Below are 26330 nucleotides of genomic sequence, written 5' to 3'. Positions count from 1 at the left end.
GGACAGGGGCAAGAAGAGGTTGGCTAAGTGATGGTTGATGAAGGCATTAGGGTGATATATTTTTAAGAAGGAATCCTTTTCTACTAGGGAAAATACTTGTATCATCAACTGAATATTTTCAAAGAAGCATTCTGTGTGCTTAGGATTATTAAAAAGAGAAGTGTGTTGGTAAGAAACTTTTCTTCCCTTTTCTCTTTTATGCTCAAAATTTTACTGTTTTCTAAGCTTTTAATTTGTTTCTTTCTTTGCAAAACAGTAACCATCATGAAAAGTAAGCTTATGAGTTTCTATACACAAGAAAAAAACTGTGGTAAAAAAATTTATTATATTATTTGACTCAGGAATACGACTTGATTTATACAATTAGAGTTTTTTTGATTATTTTTTAACCATGTTTTGGTCTTTAACATTTGTTTCTTTAACAGTTACACAGGCAGTTTTATAATTTAATTTAATGTCTTAAGAATACAGAAAGCAAACTTAGATTAAGACAAATAAGAAATAACAGAGAATAGAGATACTCAATAGGTTTACTTAGATCCATTCATTTAGCATCAAAGCATACCACATTCCAAAAGCAAGCATACATCAACTTTTAAAGCTGATAATCTTAATTGGGCTCAGTAATTGAGTAAATGATGAGACAATTTTCATTGCAAATGTTTTGGGGCATGCATTTCATTCCTTATTGATCTGCCTAGCATTAACATACCACTTATTTGTTTTTGGTAGGCACAGGGAAGGTAATTGTAAAGGAGCAGTGATGGAGAATACACATATGACAGATAATGATAACCAAACAGCTAACTCCTGCAGACATCTAAATGGCAAATTGTGGCACATGTGGATAAGTATAATGTTTATTAATCTAAAAAATGAGAAAATATTATAAAAATAGAAGGAGTAGAAAACCCTAGACAAGATAAAATAGAGAAAAATTTTAAGCAAAGTTATCTGAATCAGGCAATATTTAATATATCAAATACTAATCTTAATACCTAAGTATAAAGTAATCAAAACAAAACCTAGGACACTAACTATATCAAAAGGCAGCAGGCTCCTGACTGCCCCAGAGTCCTTTGCCATGGTTAGCGTTCTCTGATTACACACTTGGGCACCCCCTTGTTACAACAGTACTTGTTTTTTTATCGATATTATAAAAATAACCATTCTCTAAATAATTACACAGTAAATAAGGATTTGAATAATTGCGATTTCTTTAGGGACCACTTGCAACTTCTTCTGCCTGTTTCACAGACCTGTAGGGTAGAAATAAAACAAAAGAAAATGTACTTAATAATATGTGTATATTACAGCATGTTAAAAAGAAAGGTTGGAATTTTAAAGCTTTCCTATAACTTGTATGAACTTTCACGATGACATTGACATTAGAATGCGACATCTATTAACCAGCTATTGTGACCATTATGCTCATTTCTGGTATCTGTATAAAATATTCTTGTTCTGCATATATAATTAGAAGTAGATGCTCTGACTTAATATATCTTGGACTGTTAAAATAGGCTTCTCTCCAAATACTGCCAACAAGAAATACTTGAGGGTATGCATACAATTATGAACACTGAAGCTAGAAAACTTGGTTGGCACTAGAAGGCACTGCTAGAGAGATCCTGCATCGGACTTGGAACCATTTGTTGATGTTGTTTGATAGGGAAGGAGTCCTTTCTTTTTTTTTTTCCTGGAAGAACATGATTAGGATAGCAAAGGGTAATATCCATGTTCCTAGGATTCCTTAGTCTGTACGTTTTCTTCTGCTTTGTATACCAGTTATTGTGACAGTTTGAAGCTTTTTGTGGAGCCCAAGAAAGATCATTTTTCTTGAAGCTAATCCATTCCTGACCCTTTGATTGGAGTGGATTCAGCTGGGAGGGTTTTGATTGGATTACTTCTGTGTGACCCAGGGTGGGTCTTGGTCCACTTGCTGGACTCTTTTTTTATAAACAGAGGACTGAAAAACAGAGACACAGAGAAAAAGCAGCAGAGACACCCTAAGAGGCTGAGAGAGAGGTCCTGGAGGCCAGAGGTTGGAATCAGCAGAGTAAAAAGGCATGGAAAAAAGTCCCAGAGAGGCTGAAAAAGACAAGGCGCAGAGGAGAGGGGGGAGACGAGCCATTCGCCTGATCACCACAGATGAGCTCAGGGAGAAAGTAAGCCTGGAGGAGAAGCCTGGAGCGGAGACCCAGGCGGGAGAGCTGCCGTTGTGTCCTGCTATGTGAAAGGAGTCCAAGATTGCCTGCCGCTGACCTTCGGGGAGACAGCATCAGTGTGATGCCGTGATTTGGGAATCTTCACAGCCTCAGCTCTGGAGGATTTAACCTAATAAATTTCCATTATAAAAGCCAACCCATTTCTGGTATAGTGCATTGGCAGCCTTAAAACAGTTGTATTTAATAATTCTGATTCACCCACTAGACCATAAACATTTTGAGGGAAAGGTATTAATTTCCATATTACTCATAGGACCTGAAAAAAATACTTTGCATATGGTGATTACTCAATAAATATTTGCTGGAAGGAAGAGATGGAGAGATTAAAGGGAGGGAGGGAGGGAAGAAGGGAGTCTATTTGTTTTTGCACGTTTCCCTTATCTGGAATGCTTACCCTGACACCACCAGCTAGCCCCTTTATCTGACTAACACTGACAATTCTTTAGGACTTAGCCCTAAATATCACTTTGGGCTTTTTGACTACTAGTTAAGGTAGAATGATCTTGCTGCATGAACTTCACTCATGCTAATGCCTTTATAAAAACAATCATCAAAATCTTATGTAAATAACTGATCTTCACCATTTAGTAAGTTTCACAAAGAGAAGAACTATGATAGGTGCCACATCCCACGTGATAGCAATATGTGCTGTTCTCTGGCAAAGTTCCCTATTCATTGTAGGGCTTTATTAAATATGAATCACATAAATGATTTACTCAGATCTCTAACTGACTAGCAGTATGCTGTACATCATAGAAAGAACACTTAAAAAAATAAAGAAGGGAATCACATAATGACTGTATTCCTACAGTTGTTGTGTTATTATGTGGATTAGGAATGCAATTTTTTTTTTTTTTTATCTCGAACCCAAAAGGACAGAAACAGCTATAAAGATTCAGATTTTGGAGCCAATAAGGGATAATTTCTTTTAAAATAGGTTTAAAACATTTTTTAAAAATAACTTAAGCAATACATTTTAGTTTTAGAAATTATATAGATAAGCAAAGAGCTATTATCACACCAGAGAGACAACCACTGATAGCATTTTATTTGTAACCATTCAAATGGTATTCTGTGGATATAATTAAATTATTGTGTATATGTCTGTGGCAGTTTGAAATTATTTTATGAATCCAGAAAAAGAGAAAGATTGTTTGTGGGCTGGCTGCCTTCCATGGGTGTGTCACCTTTTTCAGCTGGACTGCCTCAGTGAAGTGTGACTCAGGTTCAGACTCTGCCCTCTTGCTGAATCTGAAAAAACAAAACAAAACAGGAAAAGAGAACTCTGCCATTTTTGGTCCTTCCATGTGATAGAAAGGAGAGGTTCAAGGAGCTCAGGCCTCGGAGAGAGATGAGCGATATGCCTGCTAGCTTGTAGCTGAAATTGGGAAGAAAGAGAAGCAGCAGAACCTGAGGGAGGAGCCTGGTAAGAGACAAGCTCTATGTCTGGTTGCCCACAGCTGAGCTCCAGGAGATGGTACAGCCCAGAGAGGAAGACAAGAGACCAGGCAGAGATCGCCCGCCACGTGCTTCACCACGTGGCAGCTGACTTGGGTGAGGAAGCACCTCTTAGGGTGCCTTGAGTTTAACTTTTCATGGCCTTGTAGCTGTAAGCTTTTATCCCAAATAAATACCCTATATAAAAGCCAACACATTCTAGTACTTTGCACTAGTAGTCCTTTGGCAAACTGAAACAGTGCCTGTGCATTATATAGAACAAAAATTGATTCTATTTAATGTTCTGTCTTATAATTCACATTTTTTCATGGAGAATGTTGTAAAAACCTTTCCATGGAAAGATATATATAGATAGGTAGATAGAAAATCCTTCATAATGGACACACAATATCCTATTATATAGATTGCTGTAATTCTTAATCAATCTTTTTTTGTTGACAATTGGGTTGTTTCCATTTTAACATTTTCATATTTTATTATAAAACATTTTTTGCCTATGTCATTATAAAATATGTGGCAAAGAACATAAAATACTCTTAAGTACATAGTGGTGATTGCAGAAATTATTTCTTTGTGGTGATTTTCTATATATGTTACAACTGGGTCAAAAGAAATACACATTTCAGACAATTAGAGCAGAGCAAAAATGAATTTGCAGCCAAAGGCAATAGTAAAGTACCCATCAATAAAGGTATTCATGTAGAGTTTAGACAATAATTTGGTAAGGGTCTTACAGAAAAAAAGGCCAGAATTAGACTGGGAGAGGAGTAGAACGTTCTAAAGTTCTTTCCACTCTTGAGATTCTGTGATTCTATGAGTGCTAAGGATGAACTCAACACCATTGCTTTTCTCTGTAGAGTAACTTCATGTGAATTGTTCCTGTTTATATATCCAGTGCATAGAGTTAGCTTCATGTCCATGGACATGAGATGGATCTGAAATGGTATAATTCAAGGAGGTTTTAATGGCATCATAGAGTCTAGTGTCTGCACAGGGGTAATGGTTTTTCATCACACATCTAATGAGAAGTGATTTTCCTTGCCAAGAAAAGGAGGAAACATTATGTAGAGTACTTTTTCTCATTAGAGGTCATGAGGACTGTGTATTAAAATTTTGATTCTGAACAATTATAGATAGAACCCATAATTACTTGACATTGACATTAAATGCCCTGATACAAAGAAAGAAACATACCAGAGTAGACCAGGGTAGGACAAGAAGAGCATGGGACACAAAGAAGAAGATCAGCAGAACCTGTACAATGGAAAAAAAGAGATAATATGCCGGGCTGAGAAAAATTATCTATTAAACACAAGACCCTAGTGGCTTAACCCAGTTCTAGTGAATATTAATTGAAATTAATATCAGAACTACATTTATAGTACATAGTGAACTGCAGTTACCTATTGCTTAAAAAGCTGTTTAATAGCATGTATACTCTCTTTCCATAACTCAGTTATTTCGATTTAAACTTGTATTGATTTTTAAAAATAAAATTTAGGGTAAAATGCCCCTCCATATAGTGAAACTGATAAATATGTGGACTGAGAGAGATCCGGTCTTAGTTTCAATCATAATTCTGATGCTCCACATAAGTTAGGACAGGAAAGTGATGCTCTACAGACTACTATCCTAACATAGCTTATTCAGGATTTGCTGTTTACTTGTATATAGTATTGTGATGCCATGAAATATATAAACTAGTACCGTCATCACAAAGGTATTGTGAGAGTGACATGAGACAGTGCAAAAACACACATTTAATGCCTGGCACATAGCATTGCATGCAGCCCTGAGCCTGAAGAGGAGAATGTGAGGCTATCTCTGAAGGAAGGGAAGAACAGCATCTATTGGAACAGGTGATATGAGTATTCTAGTCTAAAAGAGTAGAAAATGAAACTGAGGGGACAAACACATGAAATAAGGAAATAATGGGAGACGAGGAATTCTGTGTCTTGAAGAAGGGCCTAGAAAGTAAAAGGAAACAGATTAGGTCCAAATTTTCAAAGCAGCTCCTAGGAATACTAGTCTGATGAGATGTTAATATAGGCTAGTCACAAACAGTAGTTTCCTGATCAAAGAATTTTGCACAGCAACTTTTTTTTTAAGATCAAAATATATACAAGCATATTAAAGGCTCTGATAAGTTCTGCAATTTAAAACACTATTTACCCTAGCATTTATCAAAGTTATTTGATAATAGACTTCAATTTCATATAATTTCCATTTTATTTCTATACAACATACATTGGTAATTGCTGTTTCAACTAGAGTGGAAGATGCATATTAATTTAGTTGTTTCCTATAATTCAGCTGCAAAATAAAAAACCTTGGGTTTTTTATTCATACAGAACTATGTTCAAATCCTGATTCCATCCCTTCCTAATGACTTTGAGCAAATTAGCATCTCTCAGCAACCTCCACAGAAGGTGGTTATAAGGGAAAACACATTTGGAAGTATCATTAAGAAACAGATTTACAGTATTCAAAGTTAGATGTATAAGAACTATAAAGAATATTTATACAAAGGTAGTGAATGGATATGGAAGGTATATGGAGGTAAAAGCTAGAAAATAAATGTTTACAAGTCTTACACATGGAGGAACTTTGGAATAAAATAACTGTGCATTCATGTTTGAGTCTTCCTTACTTGCTCAAGGATAACAGGGATAAAAGGCATAGAATAAACTGATTTCAAGGGAGCAAGTGAATTGATACTCTTTAGTGGTTTTCAAATTTTATAGGGTGCCAGCATCATCTGGAGGGATTTTTAAAACACAGATTGTTATGCCCCACCTTCAGAGTTTCTGATTCAGTAAGTGGCAGGCGTGGCTGGAGAAAAACTGCATTTCTTACCTTTTCCCAGGAGATGGTGATGTTATGGACAACTGGTCTATGTAACATGAATGTAAGGCTGAATAATAAAACCAACTGTTATTTCCCATAAGGAGTCGAGGGACTGGATACCAAAATAAAACTGAAGTGTGGGTTTAATAGGAACTAGAGAATTAAAAGGGCAGGAGGTTTTGGACAGATTATAGTAATACAAGATATTAGAGTTAGAGACTTTTGGTCATTCATCAAGGAAAAATTCACATTGCCTTAGGCAATCACTAATTTGTGAGGGCCAAGGAATTATGAGCAGGATATTATATATGTCGCCCAAGTAGAGGTTAAAATTTCCTGATGGCAGCAGTTGTGGTGGAGAGGAAAAAGTGAAGCAAATGTAAGCATCCCACATGAATAAAGAGAAGTGATTGTTAACATTACAGTGACAAGGAGAGGAAGAGGACAGCACAAAAAATGACATGAGACTAAAAGGAAGAAATTGGAGGGAGAATGTTGATGCTACTTCAGGGCAATTCCACATACGGCAAATTGAAAAAAGGAGCAGCTTCCCCTGGAGAAGGCTAGCAGGAAAGCAGTGCCTTCCAGGAAGAACCCTTTTCAAATAAGGCAACAGCAGAGTGGAGAATGTTCTTTCAATAGTATTGAAGCACAATCAGGTTGCAAATCAAATTCCAATTCCAAAGGGCAGAGTGGAAAGGTCTTGGAAATAAATCAACCATGGTTAAAAATACAAATACATGAGAAGATTGTATTTTGAGAGGGGAAGCAGGGAAAGGCAGAGTAGCCAAGGATAACATGGATAAAAGGCATAGAATTAACTGATCTCCAGTTTCTCAACTGAACTTTGGCATAAAGTTGTTCTAGCATGGAAAGTGATTAGGTGGCCAGCCTACCGCTGGCTTCCTCTGTTTTGAGGTAGGACTCTACATTTGGTGACGGCCCATTATTTCCTATAGTTGTGAGATGGTAAGAAATTAAGCAGCATTGGTGGAAAAAAGCACAAAGCAACAAGAGGGTAGCCATCAAGTCTGGGGAAAAAAAGACAATTTATTTTGCTTTGTTTTGGGTTTTTTGGGGCGGATTGAACAGTCTTGATTTCTTCTTAAGGATAATGCTGTAAGTGTGGATTTAGTTAGTGAAAAACAGTGACACAAATTATCTGAAGCAAAGGATCACAGATGCATGTGTAGGGATTGATGTAAATGCTGCATTTTGCAGGACTTGACCTCAATGCATTAATGTACCATATTCATTGAACTATCATTACTACTGAGGAGTAACATGAACTTATCATGACATGTCATTGAACATAACATGTATTATAGTGTATGTCAATAAAACAATTATTATATGTATTTGTCTGTATATCACGATGTTATGGCCTCTGTGTATAATCAGAAGGCAGAGACTCAAGCTTGGCCATTTCTTAAGTGATCTATGAAAGTCATTTAGCTAATTTGAACTAAATTTATTAATTCACTCATTCATTCAATTCCTTCAGTAAGTATTTATTAAATATTTTATGTATGCATATTCATTAAATATTTATCAGACACTATGTAAAACAGGAAAATTGAGACCCAATTTTTCCTAATAGGTTAGTTTTTTGGAATTATTTATATGGAAGCAATTTATAAATTATAAAGCCAAATATAAATGATAGAAAATTTTAAAATTATTTTAAATGTTAACAAATGGATAATCCTTTGTGTCTTGTTATAAAGGAGAAAGTGCCATATAATTTATGCTTAAAAATACAAAGAAAAACCATGTTCTTGGGCTAAAGAATATTTAATTATACTAAGGTTGATATATAATTTTGGGATATTTAGTCAACATTTCAAAACAAGTCATTATGAAGAAATCTAGCAGCATGCTTTGAACAGTTGTTCTACTTTTAATAGCTTACTATAGGAATGAAAACATAATGTAATTACCAAATGCTATTTATTTTATTCTGTCAAAATTTTAATTTTTCTGCTTATCATATGTCTCCCTTAATTTTCTGGATGACTTAGCTTGTAGAGAATAATTTGGAACACCGTATAAATGTAACTAAATCAAGTTGAAGTTTCTATTAAAAGCAGATTTCCTACAAAAATATATCACTGCTGTAGTTTTTTTTACATGTTACTTTTCCTTATTTTCTTGTTTTATGATACAAAGTCTTTCAATGTTCAGTGAAATAATTCCTCTTTTGATGGTATCTATACAATTTGTACTGCCCCCCCTTTTATTATTTTTATTTTTTTAGCTTCTGGAGTTGCAGTGGAATTTCAGGGTATAGCTTGGGATTAAGGTAGAACGTAAGGTGCACCAATTATTACTTGTGTATCCTTGGGAGAGGATATGTATCAAATCTGAGTTTGTAAAACTGAAGAAATAACAACTATACATTAAGTTGTTATGGGGAGTCAAAGAGCTAAGACATGGCATGTAACAATATAAATTTAATAAATGTCATCCCTCTTCCATTTCCTCTTCCTTTAGAGATTCATGTGCTCTTATGTAAGCCTTAAAATGTCAATGGGTCACATAAAAGGCTTGAAGGAGAAATGGAATATTTTAATTCTAAATGTACCCCCAAAATAGACCTTGTAGTGCCATTTTGTTAGGCTATCAGACATTTCCCCAATTTACTATGAAATTAGATCTCTGTTTTAATATACGCTAATTCTCTCAGTGAGAAAGAACCATGACACCATATTTTTAAAGATCTGTATTTAGAACTCTTTTCTATCTCCACTTACTCTTTTTATTATGTCTGGACAACTAGTTCTTTCAGTCCCAAGGTCCATCATCATGCTAAGGTTTCTTGCCAGATCCTAATAACAAATATTCCACTACTTCCTAAGAGACTATGCCAGTCAACTTTTAGACTAGCTCAAAAGTGGAAATATAGTGTCTACTGGATGGAACAGCTTATTCATTAATTTTTTTTCTTCAGTTGAGAAAACAAACACTTAAGTATGAAAAAGAAAAAAAAAAAATACAGTAGGTTTGGATCAATGATAATATGGCTGTGGGCCTTCCAATGGGCAGACATGAAATGTTTCCATGATGAAAAACTCTGAGTTTTTACAGCCTGAGAGAATCTTAAGATTATTGTTTAAGAGAATCATAGCACCCAATGGAAAGGTCACTCTTTCTACCACAAAAAACAGGGGTTCTTAACCTTTTTGGTTCCACAGATTTCACGGACCCCATTGCCAGTCAGGTGAAAACCATGGATCCTTTACTAAGTCCACACTACACAGTGTATTACTTAATAAATATATCACATCCACATCAACACGTCCCCACAAGAAGAATGTCTTTTTAAAATTTCAATTCCAGCTCACAGACCCCTGGTTAAAAACTCCTGCCCCAAAAGGACTACAAAACCCTGCCTTCCTCCGCAGTGCAAAGGCATATAAGAGGCAGGAAGTTATAATACAGAAGTCATTGAGTAACTGAGAAACAGAAAAAGAACTTCAGTTTCACAAATGTAAAGATAAGCTATACCTGTTTAGTAAGTGAAATGCAGAAAGCATTTGTCAATGAATCCTGTAGTAAATCATCCTCCTTTACTCCAAACTACATGCAATTACTGGATCTCTGATAATTAAAATCTGAGAATTGAGCAACTGTGGGCACACCTGAGTGTGAGCCCCTTTGCTGTAACCATTGGGAAAAAGAAGGAACAGATGAGTCTCCTGACTATGTTTTTCCCCTACTCCATCAAAGCCTCCAGAAGAACGAAATTAGACTCTTGCTGAGATAACTGAGTGACAGATGTATATGATCACAATAAAAACGTGAGTCATTATTAAATTGCAAATTCCATGGAGGAGTAAGAACACATGCATTAATAATAACTTCAAAAAAGATAAACAGGAGTCTAATAATTAGTGAGACTGAAGCCCTAGTGGAATAACAGATAAACTAAATATTGTCATAATTTTTTCATATAAACAAAAGCCATTTTATATTATATATACTTAGCCTAAAGATAAAGCTTAAAATCAACTAATATTTATCATAGTATGTCACTGGTACTGTGACATGGGCAAATATTAGCGCAATGAAGAGTAAATCTTTTCTAACTCTATGGAAGCAAATGCAGTAACATTTTAAAATGTGCTTGTTCTGCCCAAATTCATTGAAATATATTGGAGTGAAAGAAAATTCCCTTTTGAGAAATGATGGCATAAGTCATTCACACAAAACACATCATTGAAAACATTGGGATAGCTGGATAATATATTCTTAAAATCTTGTGTGAAGGCATCAGAGAACCTATCAGAGCAATTAAATATTAGATGACCAATATACAGTTGAATAAAGAAATAATAAAAATTGAGTGATCTTTTGGGAATGTTTCCTCTAAAGGATTCTACCAGTTATAGAAGGGATTTCAAGGAGGCTGAGAACCATCAAAGAGAGATGATGAAAGACTCCTAGGAGTGATGTCATCAACATGGTGACAAAAGACCTCTTCTGAAAAAACCACTCATGGGGATTCAGTGAATAAAAGGTCAAATCCCACTTGCTTAGAACTCTGGAGGATGGTGGAGAGTAGAGAATGACTCCACAAATGCAGATTCAAAGAAAAGGGAAAATATCACCTATGGAACTGCCAGTTCACTACCACCCCCTCACTCGGTCCTGTGCAGCTTGGGGTTGCTCACAGGCAGTGACCAGGGTCCCTCCCATCTCTCGCTGGGTCCAGGGAACATAGACCTACAGCAGTGAGTTGCAGCCCCATGCATATTCAGGCAGGGGAGCCCAAGTGTGCAGAGACCCAGGGCAGAACACAAGCCAGTGCATATAAAAGGGTCCCCTGGGGGGAAAAAGAGAGAGATACAATGGTGGAACTACGGCAGTTAGGTGCTATGTTCACTCAATCCAGTTTCTGTTGTCAGGACCATCTAGGCACAAAATGGATTATCCTGGAGTGACCCACCTTTCTGGATTGACTCCATCTGGTTCCCTGGGGTGGGAAGACCTAACAGGGAAGAAAGTGGAGGCAGAAAAGCCTCACAAAAGAAAAAAATGGGTGGGGTGCTTAAACTGAATAGGTGTAAGGCAGGAGGGTTGCAGAATGGAAAAGAATAGGAAAACAGGGCAATGAATGAAGGAGAGAATTTAAGTAAATCGTAGGAGCTGGGGAGAAAATTCTGCACAAAAACGAAGAGAATAGATCAAGACTCCCAGAAAAGGAAGAGGAAGGGAAGTTTTCTCCTGGAAGTAAAAACAATTCCACAAAAATTTGCAATCTTAAAAATAGTACCACACCCAGGGTGAGAATCAGATATATAAGAGCTGAGAAAGTCAAATCAGTCAAACAGGGCTATTCTAAAAGACTAGAATAAATTGGACCAAGCATCAAAGAAGAGCCTTAATACAAAGTACATCAACAATAAAACCTTAGACAAGAGGGAGAAACTGACATTCAGAGTTAACTCATAAAAATAATTAGATATCCAGACATCAGCAAAATATTACATGCCATACTAATAAACAGGAACATATGGCTGAGTCAAGGGGATAAATTAAAATCTCAGGGGAGACAAAGAATTTGGGACAAATAATCAAAGAAGTTCAAACAAATCTCCCAAATCAATTCAAAGAGATGAAGGAAAATATGCATGAAACAATAGAAGATATAAGAAGGGTGTGGATGTAGCTTAGTGGCTGAGTGCCTGCCTCCCATGAAGAAAGTCCTGGGTTCAGTCCCTGGTACCTCCTTAAAAAAAAGATATTAGGAAGACAATGTGTCAGTGTGTGAACATAAAGAAGAATTTGAAAGTTTAAACAGAAACATAACAGAAATTATGAGGATGAAAGGCACAATAGCAGACACTAAAAATACACTAGAAGCATACAACAGCAAATTTGAAAGGAAGAAGAATCAGCAAATAAGAAGACAGGACAATCAAAATCATATAGTCAGAAAAACAGACAGAGAGAAGAGAAAAAATTGAGCAGTGTCTCTGGGACATGACAGCACGAAGTATACAAACATACACATCTTGGATATCCCAGAAGAAGAAGAGAAGGGAAAAGGTACACAAAGAATATTTAAGGAAATATTGTTTGAAAATTTCCCAACTTGTATGAAAGACACAAAAACACATATCTGTGACAGTTTGAAGCTTTTGGTAGATCCTAGATAAAATAATTTTCTGGAAGCTAATCCATTCCTGTTGGTGTGGCACCCTTGCGGGAATCCTTTATAAACAGCAAATTGAAAGCAGAGATGCACAGAGAAAAAACCACAGACATGGGGAGAAGTAATGCAGGAACTCAGAGAGGAACCCAGGAGAGAGGAAGCCACAGATGGAGCAGCCAGGAGCTGAAGCTTGGCGATCTGGAAGAGAAGCAGATGCCCACATGTGCCTTGCCCTGTGGAAGGAGTCCAGGATCACCTGCAGCTGACCTTCAGTGAGATAGCATCTTTGATGATTTAGACAGTTTCACAGACTCAGAACTGTAAGTTTTTAGCCTAATAAATTCCCATTATTATAAAAGCTAACCCACTTCTGGTATATTGCTCTCAGCAAATTTTAGCAAACTAAAACAATGTCCAAGAAGCTCAATGTACTCCAAACAGAATAAATCCTAATAGATCAACACTGAGACACATACTAATCAGAATGTCAAATGTCAAGGATGAAGATAGAATTCTGAAAACAAGAAGAGAAAACTGATTCATCAAATACAAGGGAGCCTCAATAAGACTAAGTACTGATTTCTCATCATAAACTACGCATGCAAGAAGGCAGTGGGCATGATATATTTAAGATAGTGAAAGAGAAAAAGTACCAGCCAAACTGTCCTTCAAAAATGAGGGAAAGTTTAAAATATTCACAGATAAACAAAAACCGGGAGAGTTTGTCAACAAGAGAACTGCTCTACAGGAATTACTAAAGGGAGTTCTGCAGGGTAAAAGAAAAATAAAGGAGAGACTGGTCTGGAGTAGTGTGAAGAAATGAAGATTATCAGTAAAGGTAACTAAAGGGGTAAATATAAAACCCAATAGTACTGTATCCTCAATATACAACTCTACTCTTTAATTACTATAAAAGAATACAATTGAACAAGAAAAAGGCATATTTCTTGATAATGGACATGCAAAATATAAAGGGATAAAGTGGAACAAAAACAACCTATAGAGGGGAAACAGAGGGACATGGGAGCAGAAAGTGTGGACATAATCGAAGCTAAGTTGTATCTTTTCAAATTATTAGTTTACAGATGTAGGTTGTGTAATATAAACCCAGGGTAATAACAAAGTATTTTAAAATATACAGAAACAGAAATGAGAAAGAGATCAATCAGATACATCACAAAAGATCAATTATACAAAAAAGGAGGTTGCAATAAAGGAAAAAAAGACCAAAAAATTAGGTAACATACAAAAATCTAAGTCAAAATGGCCAAATTAAGTACTGCCTATAGAGTAATGACACTGGATGTTAATGGATTAAACTCCCCAATCAAAGACAAAGAGTGCAAGAATCAATAAAAAAGCATGATCCATCTATATATTGATTACAAGAGAGTCACCATAGACCCAAAGACAAAAATGAGTTGAAAGTGAAAAGCTGGAAAGAGTCCATGCAAATAACCAAAAAAGAGCTGAGGTAGCTATTCTAATATCAGACAAAACAGACTTTAAGTCAAAAGCTGTTGTAAGAGACAAAGAAAGACATATATTTTAATAAAAGGGGCAATACATCAAGAAGAAATAATCATAAATATTTATACACCTAACCAGGGTGCCCCAAAATACATGAGGCAAACACTGACAAAATTGAAAGGAGAAGTAGTTTCTACAATAATATATGGTGATTTCAATACATGACTCTCTTCAATAGACAGAACATCTAGACAGAGTGTCAATAAGGAAACACAGAAAAAATGATTAATGAACTAGACCTAACAAACATACAGAAAATTCCAAGCCAAAACATCAAGATACACATTCTTCTCAAATGTACATAGATCATTCTCCAGAATAGACCACATGATGGGTCACAAAACAAGTCTCAATAAATTGAAAAGCACTGAAATTATACAAAGCATCTTCTCTTACCATAATAGAGTGAAGCTAGAGATCAAAAACAGGCTGTGTCCTGGAAAATCCACAAATACATGGAAGTTAAATAACACATTCTTAAACAATTTGTGGGTCAAAGAAAAAATTGCAAGAGAAATCAGGAAATATTTTGAGGCTAAAGAAAACAAGAACACAACATATCAAAATTTATGGGATGCAGCATAGGTAGTGCTGAGAAGGAAATAAAATGGATAATAAAAGGATACTATGAACAACTTTATGCCAACAAATTAGGCAGCCAAGGTGAAATGGACAAATTTCTAGAAACACATGAACAACCTACACTGACTTGACAAGAAATAGAAGACCTCAACAGCTGATTACAAGTAAAAAGATAGAATTAGTCATCAAAAATCTCACAACCATGAAAAGCCCAGGACTAGGTGGCCTCACAGATTAATTCTACCAACCATGCCAAGATGAATTCATATCAATCCTACTGTGATGATTAGGCTAATGTGTCAACTTGGCCAGGTAATTGTGCCCAGCTGTTTGGTCAAGCAAGCACCGGGCTAACTGTAAAAAAGGGCATTTACAGACTTTGGTCATCATTGACTTTACTGCAGTGGTAAATCTTAGATAGCTGATTACAATTACATCAATCAGGGAAATTGTCATCAGCAACGAGTGACACTTTATCCAATCAGTTGAATGCCTTAAAAGGGGAAGTGATTCCAGCATTGAGGGAGAATTTCCCAGCTTGTCTTTGGACAGCAACATCTCCCAGAACTTGTCAAGAACCTTCACTGGACTTTCATCAGAGCCCTTGGTTGCAGGCTGCCTGCAGAACCTGGACTTGTGCATCCCCACGGTCATGTGAGGGACTCTTATAAAATCGCATATTATTGACATATCTCTTGTTGATTCTGTTTCCCTAGAGAACCTTGACTAATACACCTACTCAAACACTTCCAAAAAAAATTGAAGAGGAGGAACACTACCTAACTCATTCTATGAGGCCAACATCCCCCTAATATCAAGGCCAGATAAAGATAGTATAAGAAAAGAAAATTACAGATAATATCTCTTATGAATATAGATGCAAAAATCCTCAACAAAATACTTGCAAATTGAACCCAACAGCACATCAAAAGAATTATACACTATGATTAAAAAGGTTTTATACCAGGTATAGCAAGACTGGTCCAACATAAGAAAATCAATTAATGTAAAATATGCCACATTAACAAAATGAAGGGTAAAAAACCATGTGATCATCTTCATTTATGCAGAAAAGGCATTTGATAAAATTCAACAACATTTCTTGAAAAGAAAACACTTAGAAAAACAGGAATAGAAGGAAGTTTCCTCAACATGATAAAGGACATATATGAAAAGCCCACCGCTAACATCATAGTCAATGGTGAAAGACTGAAAGTTTTCCCTCTAAAATCTGGAACAAAACAAAAATGCCCAGTATCATCACTGTTACTCAACATTGTACTGGATGGTCACTATTTGCAGGTGATATGATCCTATATATATAAAGTCCTGAAAAATCTACAACAAAGCTACTAGAACTAATGAATTCAAGAAAATTACAGGGTACAAGATCAACACACAAAAATCAGTACCGTTTCTACACATTAGTAAAGAGCAATCTGGGGAGGAAATCAAAAAACAAATTCCATTGACAGTAGCAACTAAAGGAAGCAAATATCTGGGAATAAATTTAACCAAATAAATTTACAAATTCTGTGTAAAGGACTTATACACAGAAAACTACAGAGCATTGCTAAAGGAAATCAGAGACCTAAATAAATGGAAGGACGTACCATGTTCATGGACTGGAAGACTAAATATCATTAAGATGTCAATTCTACCCAAAATGTTTACAGATTCAATGGAATCCCAATAAAAAGTTCAACAGCCTTCTTTGCAGAAACAGAAAAGCCAATTATCAAATTCATTTGGAACATTAAGGGACCTTGAATAGCCAAAAAACTTCTTGAAAAAGATGAATGACTTTTGAGGACTCAGACTTCCTGACTTTAAAGCACATTGCAAAGCTACAGTTGTAAAAACAGCATGGTATTGGCACAATGGAATTGAACTGAGAGTTCAGAAACTGACCCTTACATCTAAGACCAATTGATTTTTGACAAGGATGCCAAGTCCACTCAATTGGGAAAGAATAGTCTTTTCAATACATGATGTTGAGTGCTTGCTTTGACAACACATATACTAAAATTGGAATGATAGAGAAGATTAGCATGGACCCTACACAAGAATGACATGCAAATTTGTGAAGTATTCCATATTTTTCATTGTTGCAGTGAGTGGAGAGCCAAACAGTAACCAAAATAATAGTGAATTCCCATCTGAGGAGTGCTGCTACATTTGCTAATGGGACAGCAAGAATCTCCTAAGTACAGAGATCGTGTCTAGTGAAAGAGGATGAAAGCCATTGCACTGGGCCCTTGGTACTGATGAATGTACTTATGTACCTTTTCTTTTGAAATTGAAACTTAGTCTAGTTCTATATGTTCCCTACGAGTTATCTCCTAAAGGCCTCCTTGTTGCTCAAATGTGGCCCCTCTCTAAGCCAAACTCAGCATATATGCATACTACCTTCCTGCTGGCATGGGTCATGACTCCCAGGGATAAGCCTCATGGGCACTGAAGGATTATTACCAAACTCCAACTAGCAATGCCCCTGGAAAAAGATCTTGACCATAAGGGGGAAATGGTAAATGCAAATGAGTTTTTAATGGCTAATAGATTTCAAAGTGAGTAGGGAGATAATTCCAAAGGTTATACTTATGCATGTTTCAGCAGGATATCATTGACTGCCACAGCAAATAGTGCCTCAAATAGCCAGACTCCTGAGGGTTCTACAGACATCCAGACACTATAGGCAGGGTAGATAGCTCAGGAGTTTGGCACCCTGCCAGTGGGCCTTACCTTGGAATTTATGCTCCCCAGTGTGACAGAGTTGGACTCATTTGTGATTTCCCTACACATGGCTCTTCTACCCTATAGTTAGTACTATACTTGATAGGTGTATATCCAAAAGACTTAAATCTTTGGTCTGTCCATGTGCCAGCTGGGCCCTGAATCTCAACCGACTCTCAACACCTACTCTCCAGTTCATTGGACTCACCCAGGACAACTAACAAGGTGACAATAATGGACAACACCCACCCAAGGAACAGAGAGAGTCTGAACTGCAAGCAAGATAGTACCATCCATCTGCCCCATGGGATTGAAGCCCCCTCTCTATCAGAGGCAGAGTGGGCATCACAATCACAAATTCCTCAGGATTGGGGAATGAACAATGGAGTCAAGTAGACTATTATTCTACTATAGACTTACTGTTCTAGCAATGGAATAACTTATATCACTGATACAAAGGCAGTGGCCACCAGAGGCTCTGAGGAGAGGGAGAGCAAAAATTAGGTGCAATATAGGGGCATTTTTGGGACATTGAAATTGTCCTGCATGATGCTGCAATGATGGATACAGGCCATTATATATTTTGTTACAACATAAAATTGCACAGGACAGAGTGTAAATTATAATGTAAACTATAATCCATGGTTAGTGGCAATGCTTCAGTAGGTGTTCACCAATTGTAGCAAATAAAGGAGGCTGTTAATGTGGGAAAGTGTGGGAGGGGAAGGGAGTGAGGCATATGGGAATCCCCTAAATTTTTTATGTAACATGTAATCTAAAGATTTTTAAAAATGAATGAATGAATGACTGAATGGTGTTGGGAGAAATGAATATATATATGCAAAGGAATTAAACAGGGCCACTATCATATACCATATACATAAATTAACTCATAATGGATCAAAGACCTAAATGTAAGAACCAGGATTGTAAAACTCCTTAAAGCAAATGTAAGGAAGCATAATCAGGATTTTGTGTTAGACAATGATTTCTTAGGCTTTATACCCAAAGTTACAAGCAGTGAAAGGAAAAAGAGATAAATGGGACCTCCTTGAAATTAAAAACTTCTGTGATCAAAATACTTTGTCACAAAAATGGGACTACACAATGGGAGAAAATATTTGGAAACCACATATCTAATAAAAGCTTAATGTCCAGAATATATAAAGAAATCCTACAATTGATCAATAAAAAGACAAACAGCTCAATTTAAAAATAGGCAAAAGGCTTGAATAGACCTTTCTCCAAGGAGGATATACAAATAGCTGAAAAGCACATGAAAAGATGTTCAACATCACTAGCTATTAGGGAAATGCAAATCAAAACCATGAGATATCATTTCACACCCACTAGAATGGCAACAATTAAAAATATATATATATAAATCAACAAGTGCTGGAGAGGATGTGGAGAAATAGGGATACTCATTCATTGCTAATGGGAATGTAAAATAGTGTAGCCAACGCAGAAGACATTTTGGCAGTTCCTCAAGAAGCTAAATATAGAATTACCCTATGATCCAGAAACCCTGTTACTAGGTATATACTCAGGAGGATTGAAAGCAGGGACTCAAACAGATATCACACACCAATGTTCATAGTGGCATTATTCACAATTGCCCAAAGATGGAAGCCACCTAAGTTTCCATCAACCAATGAACGAATAAATAAAATATGGTATATACATACAATAGCATATTATTCAGTTGTAAAAGGGAAGGAAGTCCTGATGCATGTGACACCATAGGTCAACCGTGAGGACATTTTGTTGATGAAATAAGCTAGACACAAAAGGACAAATATTGTATGATCTTGTTGATATGAACTAATTATAATAAGCAAACTCATAGATTTGGAATTTAGAATACAGGTTACCAGGGGATGGTGCCAGAGAATGGGAAGTTGATGTGTAATTTATATAGATTGTAAAGGTTTGAAAATGGGTGATGGTGATGGCAGCACATTATTGTGAATGTGGTTAACAGCACTGAATTATATATGTGAATGTGGTTAAAAGGGGAAATATTAGGATACCTATGTTAATAGAATAAACATTAAAAGATAAAAAATAGGATTGTATAATACAGTGAACCCTATTGTAGATGATGGAGTATTGTTAATTACACAAATATAGGAATGTTCTTTCATGAATTATAACAAATATAATTATAATAACACCTTGTATTAGTGTTGTAGTACAACACTAATATGTTACAACACTAACCATTAGTGTTGTACAACACTAATACAAGGTGTTAATAATAAGGTAGTATAGAGGAAAAAATGCATCTGATGTAAACTATTGATATAGTATTAGCACTATTTCAATAATCTTTCATTAATTGCAACAAAGGTAAATACTGCTAAAAACATAGTACAATTACAAAAAAGTGCTACTCTCAAATGTAACAATTATTCCACATCAATGCAAGGTGTTGGTGATTGGGTGCAGATAGGAATCCTGTATTTTATGAATGATTGTCTGTAAGCCCACAGTTTCTCTAATAAAAAAATAAAATAAAATAAATTTTATCAGGAAAAAAACCAGAGTTCTAGATTTTGGGGGACAAAACTTGGAACTCTAGTTTTACCAAAGAAGGTGATTCAAATAAATCCTTTATGCTTGAGGTTGCTACTCTAAAGGATGTCACTGTATGAATAAAGGTAAAATGAAGCTATAGCAGCCCTGTCAAGGAATAAAGTCCAACTTCAAATCCTTTCCATTCTTTATTATATTCAGATAATCTTGTCCATCTCCTTCTGCAAGAAGCAAAAGTAAAATCCTCTCTCATGGAAGATAACATCATCTTAGATCTCAAATTATATCTGCAATTTTTTTTCATATACAATGCTCAACATTTAAGCATTGTTAATAGTCCCTATGCAAACCATCCTTGAATTATTCTGATTATGTTACTTACTTATTGTTGAGATCATGATTAATACACATCTCAGATGTAAGAGGAAAAAGTATAGAAAATAAAGCCTAGAGAAAGTAGAAGGAAATAAAAAGAGATGAATGATAAACCAAACATGTAGTGGAGAGAGATTCAAAAGTTGGTTTCTTTGAAAGACTAATAAAATTGACAAACCTCTGGCCAAGACAAAAAGAGAAAAGGTACAAATATTCAATATCAAGGATAAAAATAGGACATTCCTATGGAACTTGCAGACATTAAAAAAGAATTGAGAATATTATGAATACTTCATTATAATACAATTGAAAATTTGAAAAATACAATTTACCAAAGCTGACATAAGAGGAAATTAAAAATTTGAGTATTTATATAATTATTAAAGAAATTAAAAGCATAATTAAAAATCTTCATATAAAGAAATTTTCAGACCCATATAGCTTCACCACTGAGTTCTTCCAAACATTTAAGAAACAATTCCAATATTTCACAAACACTTCTGGAGAACAGCAAATAAGGAAACATTCTCCAACTCATTTGATAAGATTAGCTAATCTTAATTCCAAAACATGAGAAAGAAATTACAAGAAAGGAAAATAGGCCAATTTTTTGTGAACATAGATGAAAAATTCTAAACTAACCCATTATATATAAAGGACAATATATCATTACCATGTAAGATTTATTGTAGGAATGCAATACCAGATTAATTTTTGAAAACCAAACATTGGAATTAACCACACTAACTAGTAAATGAGAAAAATGTCAATAAGCGAAGAAAAAACTTGATAAATTTTTATGTCTATTCATGTTTTTTAAACATTTCCTAACAGATAGAACATAGGAAAAAAGTTTATTAATGTAAAAAGGTATATATACAGAAAATACTACCATAACTTATTAGTTGATGAAATATTGAAAGCTTTCTCCTTCAGATCAGGAATGAGACCAAAATGACCACCATAATCATGAAAATCTAAAATATAATGTTTAAAAATACATTAATATGTTAAGATATGCAGAAAAATAAGGAAAGGATTGCCTATAAAATAGTGGCTATCCTTTTGCAAGATAGTGAAGTACAAGCAGGAGAAGAGCTTCAGGAGCTGGCAGCATTCTATTTCTTTCCCAGGATGGTGGTTAACGTGTGTTTTCTTTGTCATTTTTTACTGAATTATACATTTATTTTTGTATTTTTCTGGATATATATTTTATTTCACAAGTTATAAATATATATAGTATGGAAAATATTCCCTATTTTCTAATAGTTTACAAAAATATTCTTGTGTAATTATGAAAATGGATTTAAAATATGTCAATTTAGAGAATTTTTATTTTATATTTCATGAAAGCTTCATTCTACCCACTGAAAACTGCTTTCCTGGAAATCACCATTTTCAACCACAAGCCTAAAGTTCTCTACAACCCCACTGCAAATCAATTTCCTCAACTTTGTGAAACCATTTTCTCGTTTAAAATACTATGCATTAAAATTTTACAGTTCAGCACCAAATTTGCCATTTTCGCTTTTTTTTTTTTGCAATTTTTTCATTCATGTTTACTTTTTTCCTTCAGTTAAAATGAAATTTTGAAGTGGACATCGCCATCCCAGGGTCCTCAGGATGGAGGAATAAAATATGGATTAGAGTGGGCTTACTGGTATTCTACTGTAGAATTATTGTGACTCTAGCAATGGAAGAAATTATATTACTGATGTGGAGACAGTGTCCATGGGAGATGCTGAGGGCAGGAAGAGGGAAGAAGAGGTGTGATATGGGAGAATTTCAGGACTTGGAATTATCCTCACTGATATTGCAGGGACAGATGCAGGACATTATATATCCTGCCATAACCCACTGAATGGACTGGGAGAGAGTGTAAATTACAACGTAAACTATAATCCATGCTGTGTAGCAGTGATTCAAAATGTATTCATCAAATGCGATGAATGTGCCGCACTAATGAAAGAGCATGTTGATGTTGGAGCAGTGGGGGTGGTGGGGTGTATGGGAACCTCTTATATTTTTTAATGTAACATTTTGTGTGATCTATGTATCTTTTTTAAAAAAGGTAATAAAAAAATAAAATCTTCTCCAGGGCAGAAACCAGATCTTACTTATTTTGTACTTTTCATAGTGTCTTAACTAGAGATTTAATACCTACATACTAAATTATACACTTTTATGTTTCAAATAGGACTGAAGAATTTTAGAACTATCCTTGAAAAAGTACAATACTACTGTCATCAATCGATATACTAAGCTAAAGTTCCCCCTCCATTAACTGAACATGGAATTTAAGAAAGAAATTGGGTTGGAATTTGGCAATTTGTCTAACAAACTTAAAAAACACGTATTATGGATATGGGTAAAGAAGGATGTGCTAAGATTTTAACTGTACCATTTAGAATAATAAAACATAGATAAAACTCTGTGTCAAGCCTTGGAGGAGTGAATAAATAAATGATGGTGTATTTATTTTTAAAATAGTTAAATAAGAATATTTGTCAATATGTAAAATGTTTAATATTTAATGTCAAATTAAAATCACATCATCAAATTTTGTAAATGATGCATATCATCACACACTATTGTACAGATGATTGAATAGGTGTATCAAGTGCATATGTATGTGTACATACACCTGAATGACAGAGAGAAAGAGAGGGCATGGGAGAAAGATATTTAAAAATGCCTGGAAAGAAATAATAACGAAGGTTATTTTTGGGTGGTAAGATTATGAATAATTATTTTTTATATTTCCAATTTTTTATAATATATCCTCTCCAAATTAAAGCATCACAACTCCTCCTCTTCTATTAGACAGATTCTACTTGATTATTAAGTCAAATACAATCAGAAAAATTTAATTTATACTAAGCTCTGAGTGTGAATTTTGGTGGGCTTAAACCTGTCAATACTATTAGGCATATTTATGAAAGTCTTCTGGTTAGCTGAAAGGACTCAGGACTGGTAACGTTTTAGGCAGTATGACAAGGTGAAGAGGAAAAACCTAGAGTAACTGGAAGGAGGTATTTTTGGCTAACAGGGAAGAGTCATGACTCTATCAGAGAGCAGAGCTATCAATCTTAAATTTTGACCCTGGCATCATGTCATGTAAATGAATGAAACAGACTTAGTGGGAGACATTAGGACATGGTCGGGACTGTGGTAAACTGGAGGGACTATTTGTCATTTAACCCTGTTACTCAGTTTAAGCCAACAGCTGTTATGAAGGGACACAAGTCAATCCAAGAGAAGGATATTTGGATTTTTACTTGAGATCTCATAATTTTTAAGAGTTATCTTAATTTTATTTTTCTGTTAAAATATTTTCCTAGCTAAACAAAGCATGTTTGCAGACAGATTCAGTCCACAGGCTACTAGTTCTTAGGCTTTTGCCTTTAACTATTGTCCTAGACAAACATATACAGGAATAAACAATTGCTTAGTTCCCTTTGAAAAGGCAGACTTTATTATGAAATTGAACCCTCATCCAGAGGGCTGGAGTCAACGTCTTCCAAACTCCTGTTAATGTTGGTATTTTGACCTCTTCCCATGAATCACAAATGTCCTTAATGGCTTATAGAATAGTGAATCCTTTGCAAAAGGTTTTCAGTTTACTTTGTCCAGATCCATTAAGCAGGGGTTCTTAGCCTGTTTCGTTCCACGGTCAAGTAAAAACCACAGACCTTTTATGAAGTCCATACTATACTATGCACTATTTAATAGATATATCACATCCACACCAACACATCCTCACAAGAATAATGTTTTCCCAATTTCAATTCAAGCTCATGGACCCCTGGTTAAGAACCCCTGCCTATGGCAGCTATAGTCTTACAAAACGCATTTTTAAAATAAAAAGAATTCATAATAAATTAAGAAATAATGAAACAATAAGATTGTTTTGCTTTCTTATCTTTTATATATTCACTGGAGTAGCACTGTAAATTTTCTTGAAGAACTCTTCATTTGCATTTACCACTTGGCTAAGTATCTGGCACAAGAAGCCTAACTTTTGGCCTACCTCGGCTTTCCTGCCTTCCTCGCTAAGCTTAATCATTTCTGCATTTTGATTTAAAGTAAGAGACATGTAACACTTCCTTTCACTTGAACACTCAGAGGCCATTGTGGGATATTAATTGGCCAAGTTTCAATACTGTTGTGTCTCAAGAAATACAGAGGCCTGGGGGAGGGGGCGGGAATGGGAACTGTCCAAGCACACAACATTTATCGGTAAATTCACTGTCTTATTTATACGAGTGCGGTTCATGATTCCCCAAAACAATTGCAATAGTAACATAAAGATCACAGATCACCATAACAGATATAATAATAATGAAAAAGTGTGAAATATTGCAAGAGTTACCAAAATGTGACACAGAGACACAAAAGGAGCTGATAGACTTGCTTGACGTAGGTTTGCCACAAATCTTCAATTTGTAAAAAACATAACATCTGTGAAGCACAATAAAGCAAAGCACAATAAAATGAGTATGCCTGTAAACATTGTTGAATTTTCCAGATCCACAAATATGCTTGATCCAAGGAAGTCATCTAGCCTCCTGGGCATATGGGACCTATTGTAGGATCTTAACTGAATTCCTGGTTGGGACCAAAAAATGCCAAGGTCTGTCTAATTTGTGAAGGTGAATCTGGTTAATGCTGCCAAAAGAGCCAAGGCAGCTTGGCTGGTGAGAACATGTTCAAGGGCTTGCAATCACTGAAACAAAGACAGAATCAAATCCATAGAGAACAAATAGGCTTTACTTTGCAGTCAGCCAGTATAGTCTTCCGATTTGTGAAAGATCCCATCTGATATAATGCTGACTTCATAAGCTCTGTCCATCAAGATTAAAGAATGAACTAGATTTTCTTTAATTTTGTTTTCATTATTTTGTAGTTTTAGGCCACCCTAAAGCAAATACAAAAATATTCCAAGACAAACAGAAAGTGTTTGGTAAAAGGATTAAAAACATGTGTTGCTCATATATAACTTAGTTTTTAATAAAAAAATTGGACCATATATCTCCTATTTTTAGATTTGAAGAATTCAATTTCATACAATACTCTAATCCAAAGAATTATATATTGCAAAAGGACAGTTCAGCTGCCTTATTTAAATACAGCCTTCTCTGATGACTATCATGATATTTCCTGACAACCACTGCACATCACAAGGAAGTTTTAATGAACAGAGCAGATAGTCTGAAGCATGTAACCTTATATCCCGCTGAGCAACTTGACACGTTTTTCCATTACTCTTAATAATAGTTTATTTGGTGAGATTAAATTTTACATGTTAATAAATGTAGCCCTGTAAATTTTTTCTAGGTCCTTAAGAATCAATTGAACCTTTCATAATATCAGAGTTTACCACAGAAATGAAAAACATGAAGACCATATAAATGATTCAGAAGCATTTTTGGCCTACAGAATTTGTAAAAACTTACTTGTAACCAAAATATTTCTCTATAATCAGTATTACAATGAAAAATTGCAATTTGGCATTAGAAGTTTTGCTTCTAACAGATAATTAACACTACTTATTTTAACACACTTTTATATTTATTGGTTAAAGATCAATTCTAAAATATTTATGATGTTAGATACCAAGCATGCATATGTCTGATTACTAACTTGGAGAATTTTTCACCTGATATGAGTTCAGATTCCCTCAACTTTTTAGAAGCTTTATAATTTTCTGAACAGTCAAAGACTGAAAGGGAAAAGGTGAGATTAAAAAGTTACCAAGATTTCTTTTGACTCACAGCAAGAACCTATCATAATTTGCTAGATGTTTTTGCCTTTTTTACCTAATCTTGGGAGTTATTTCTGTGACATTTTTATTATTCTTAGTTGATTCCAGTTGTCTTTCC

General features: G+C 35.2%; 1 protein-coding gene and 1 non-coding gene across 3 annotated transcripts in view; one reads left to right on the top strand and one right to left on the bottom strand.

Moving 5' to 3' along the window:
- Positions 1-306: 306 nt before the first annotated feature.
- Positions 307-26330, bottom strand: part of C14H8orf34 (chromosome 14 C8orf34 homolog) — a 441268-nt gene continuing 415244 nt past the window's right edge. Inside the window, exons 13-15 of one of the 2 annotated variants that reach the window (XM_058275622.2) lie at positions 4881-4940; positions 3416-3479; positions 307-1259 (exon numbers count right to left, since the gene is read on the bottom strand). In XM_058275622.2, coding sequence (XP_058131605.2) covers positions 3421-3479; positions 4881-4940 — 119 coding nt within the window. In that variant the 3' untranslated portion in view covers positions 307-1259; positions 3416-3420. The remainder of the gene's footprint in view (positions 1260-3415; positions 3480-4880; positions 4941-26330) is intronic. The other variant, XM_071207845.1, reaches the window with a different exon arrangement.
- LOC111760688 (U6 spliceosomal RNA) lies at positions 16801-16905 on the top strand. The gene has a single exon (XR_002794303.1). It is a non-coding gene; the product is annotated as a U6 spliceosomal RNA (small nuclear RNA).

Source organism: Dasypus novemcinctus, chromosome 14, assembly GCF_030445035.2.
Source record: "Dasypus novemcinctus isolate mDasNov1 chromosome 14, mDasNov1.1.hap2, whole genome shotgun sequence".
Taxonomy (NCBI): Eukaryota; Metazoa; Chordata; class Mammalia; order Cingulata; family Dasypodidae; genus Dasypus; species Dasypus novemcinctus.
This window is presented reverse-complemented; position numbering and strand designations above follow the sequence as displayed.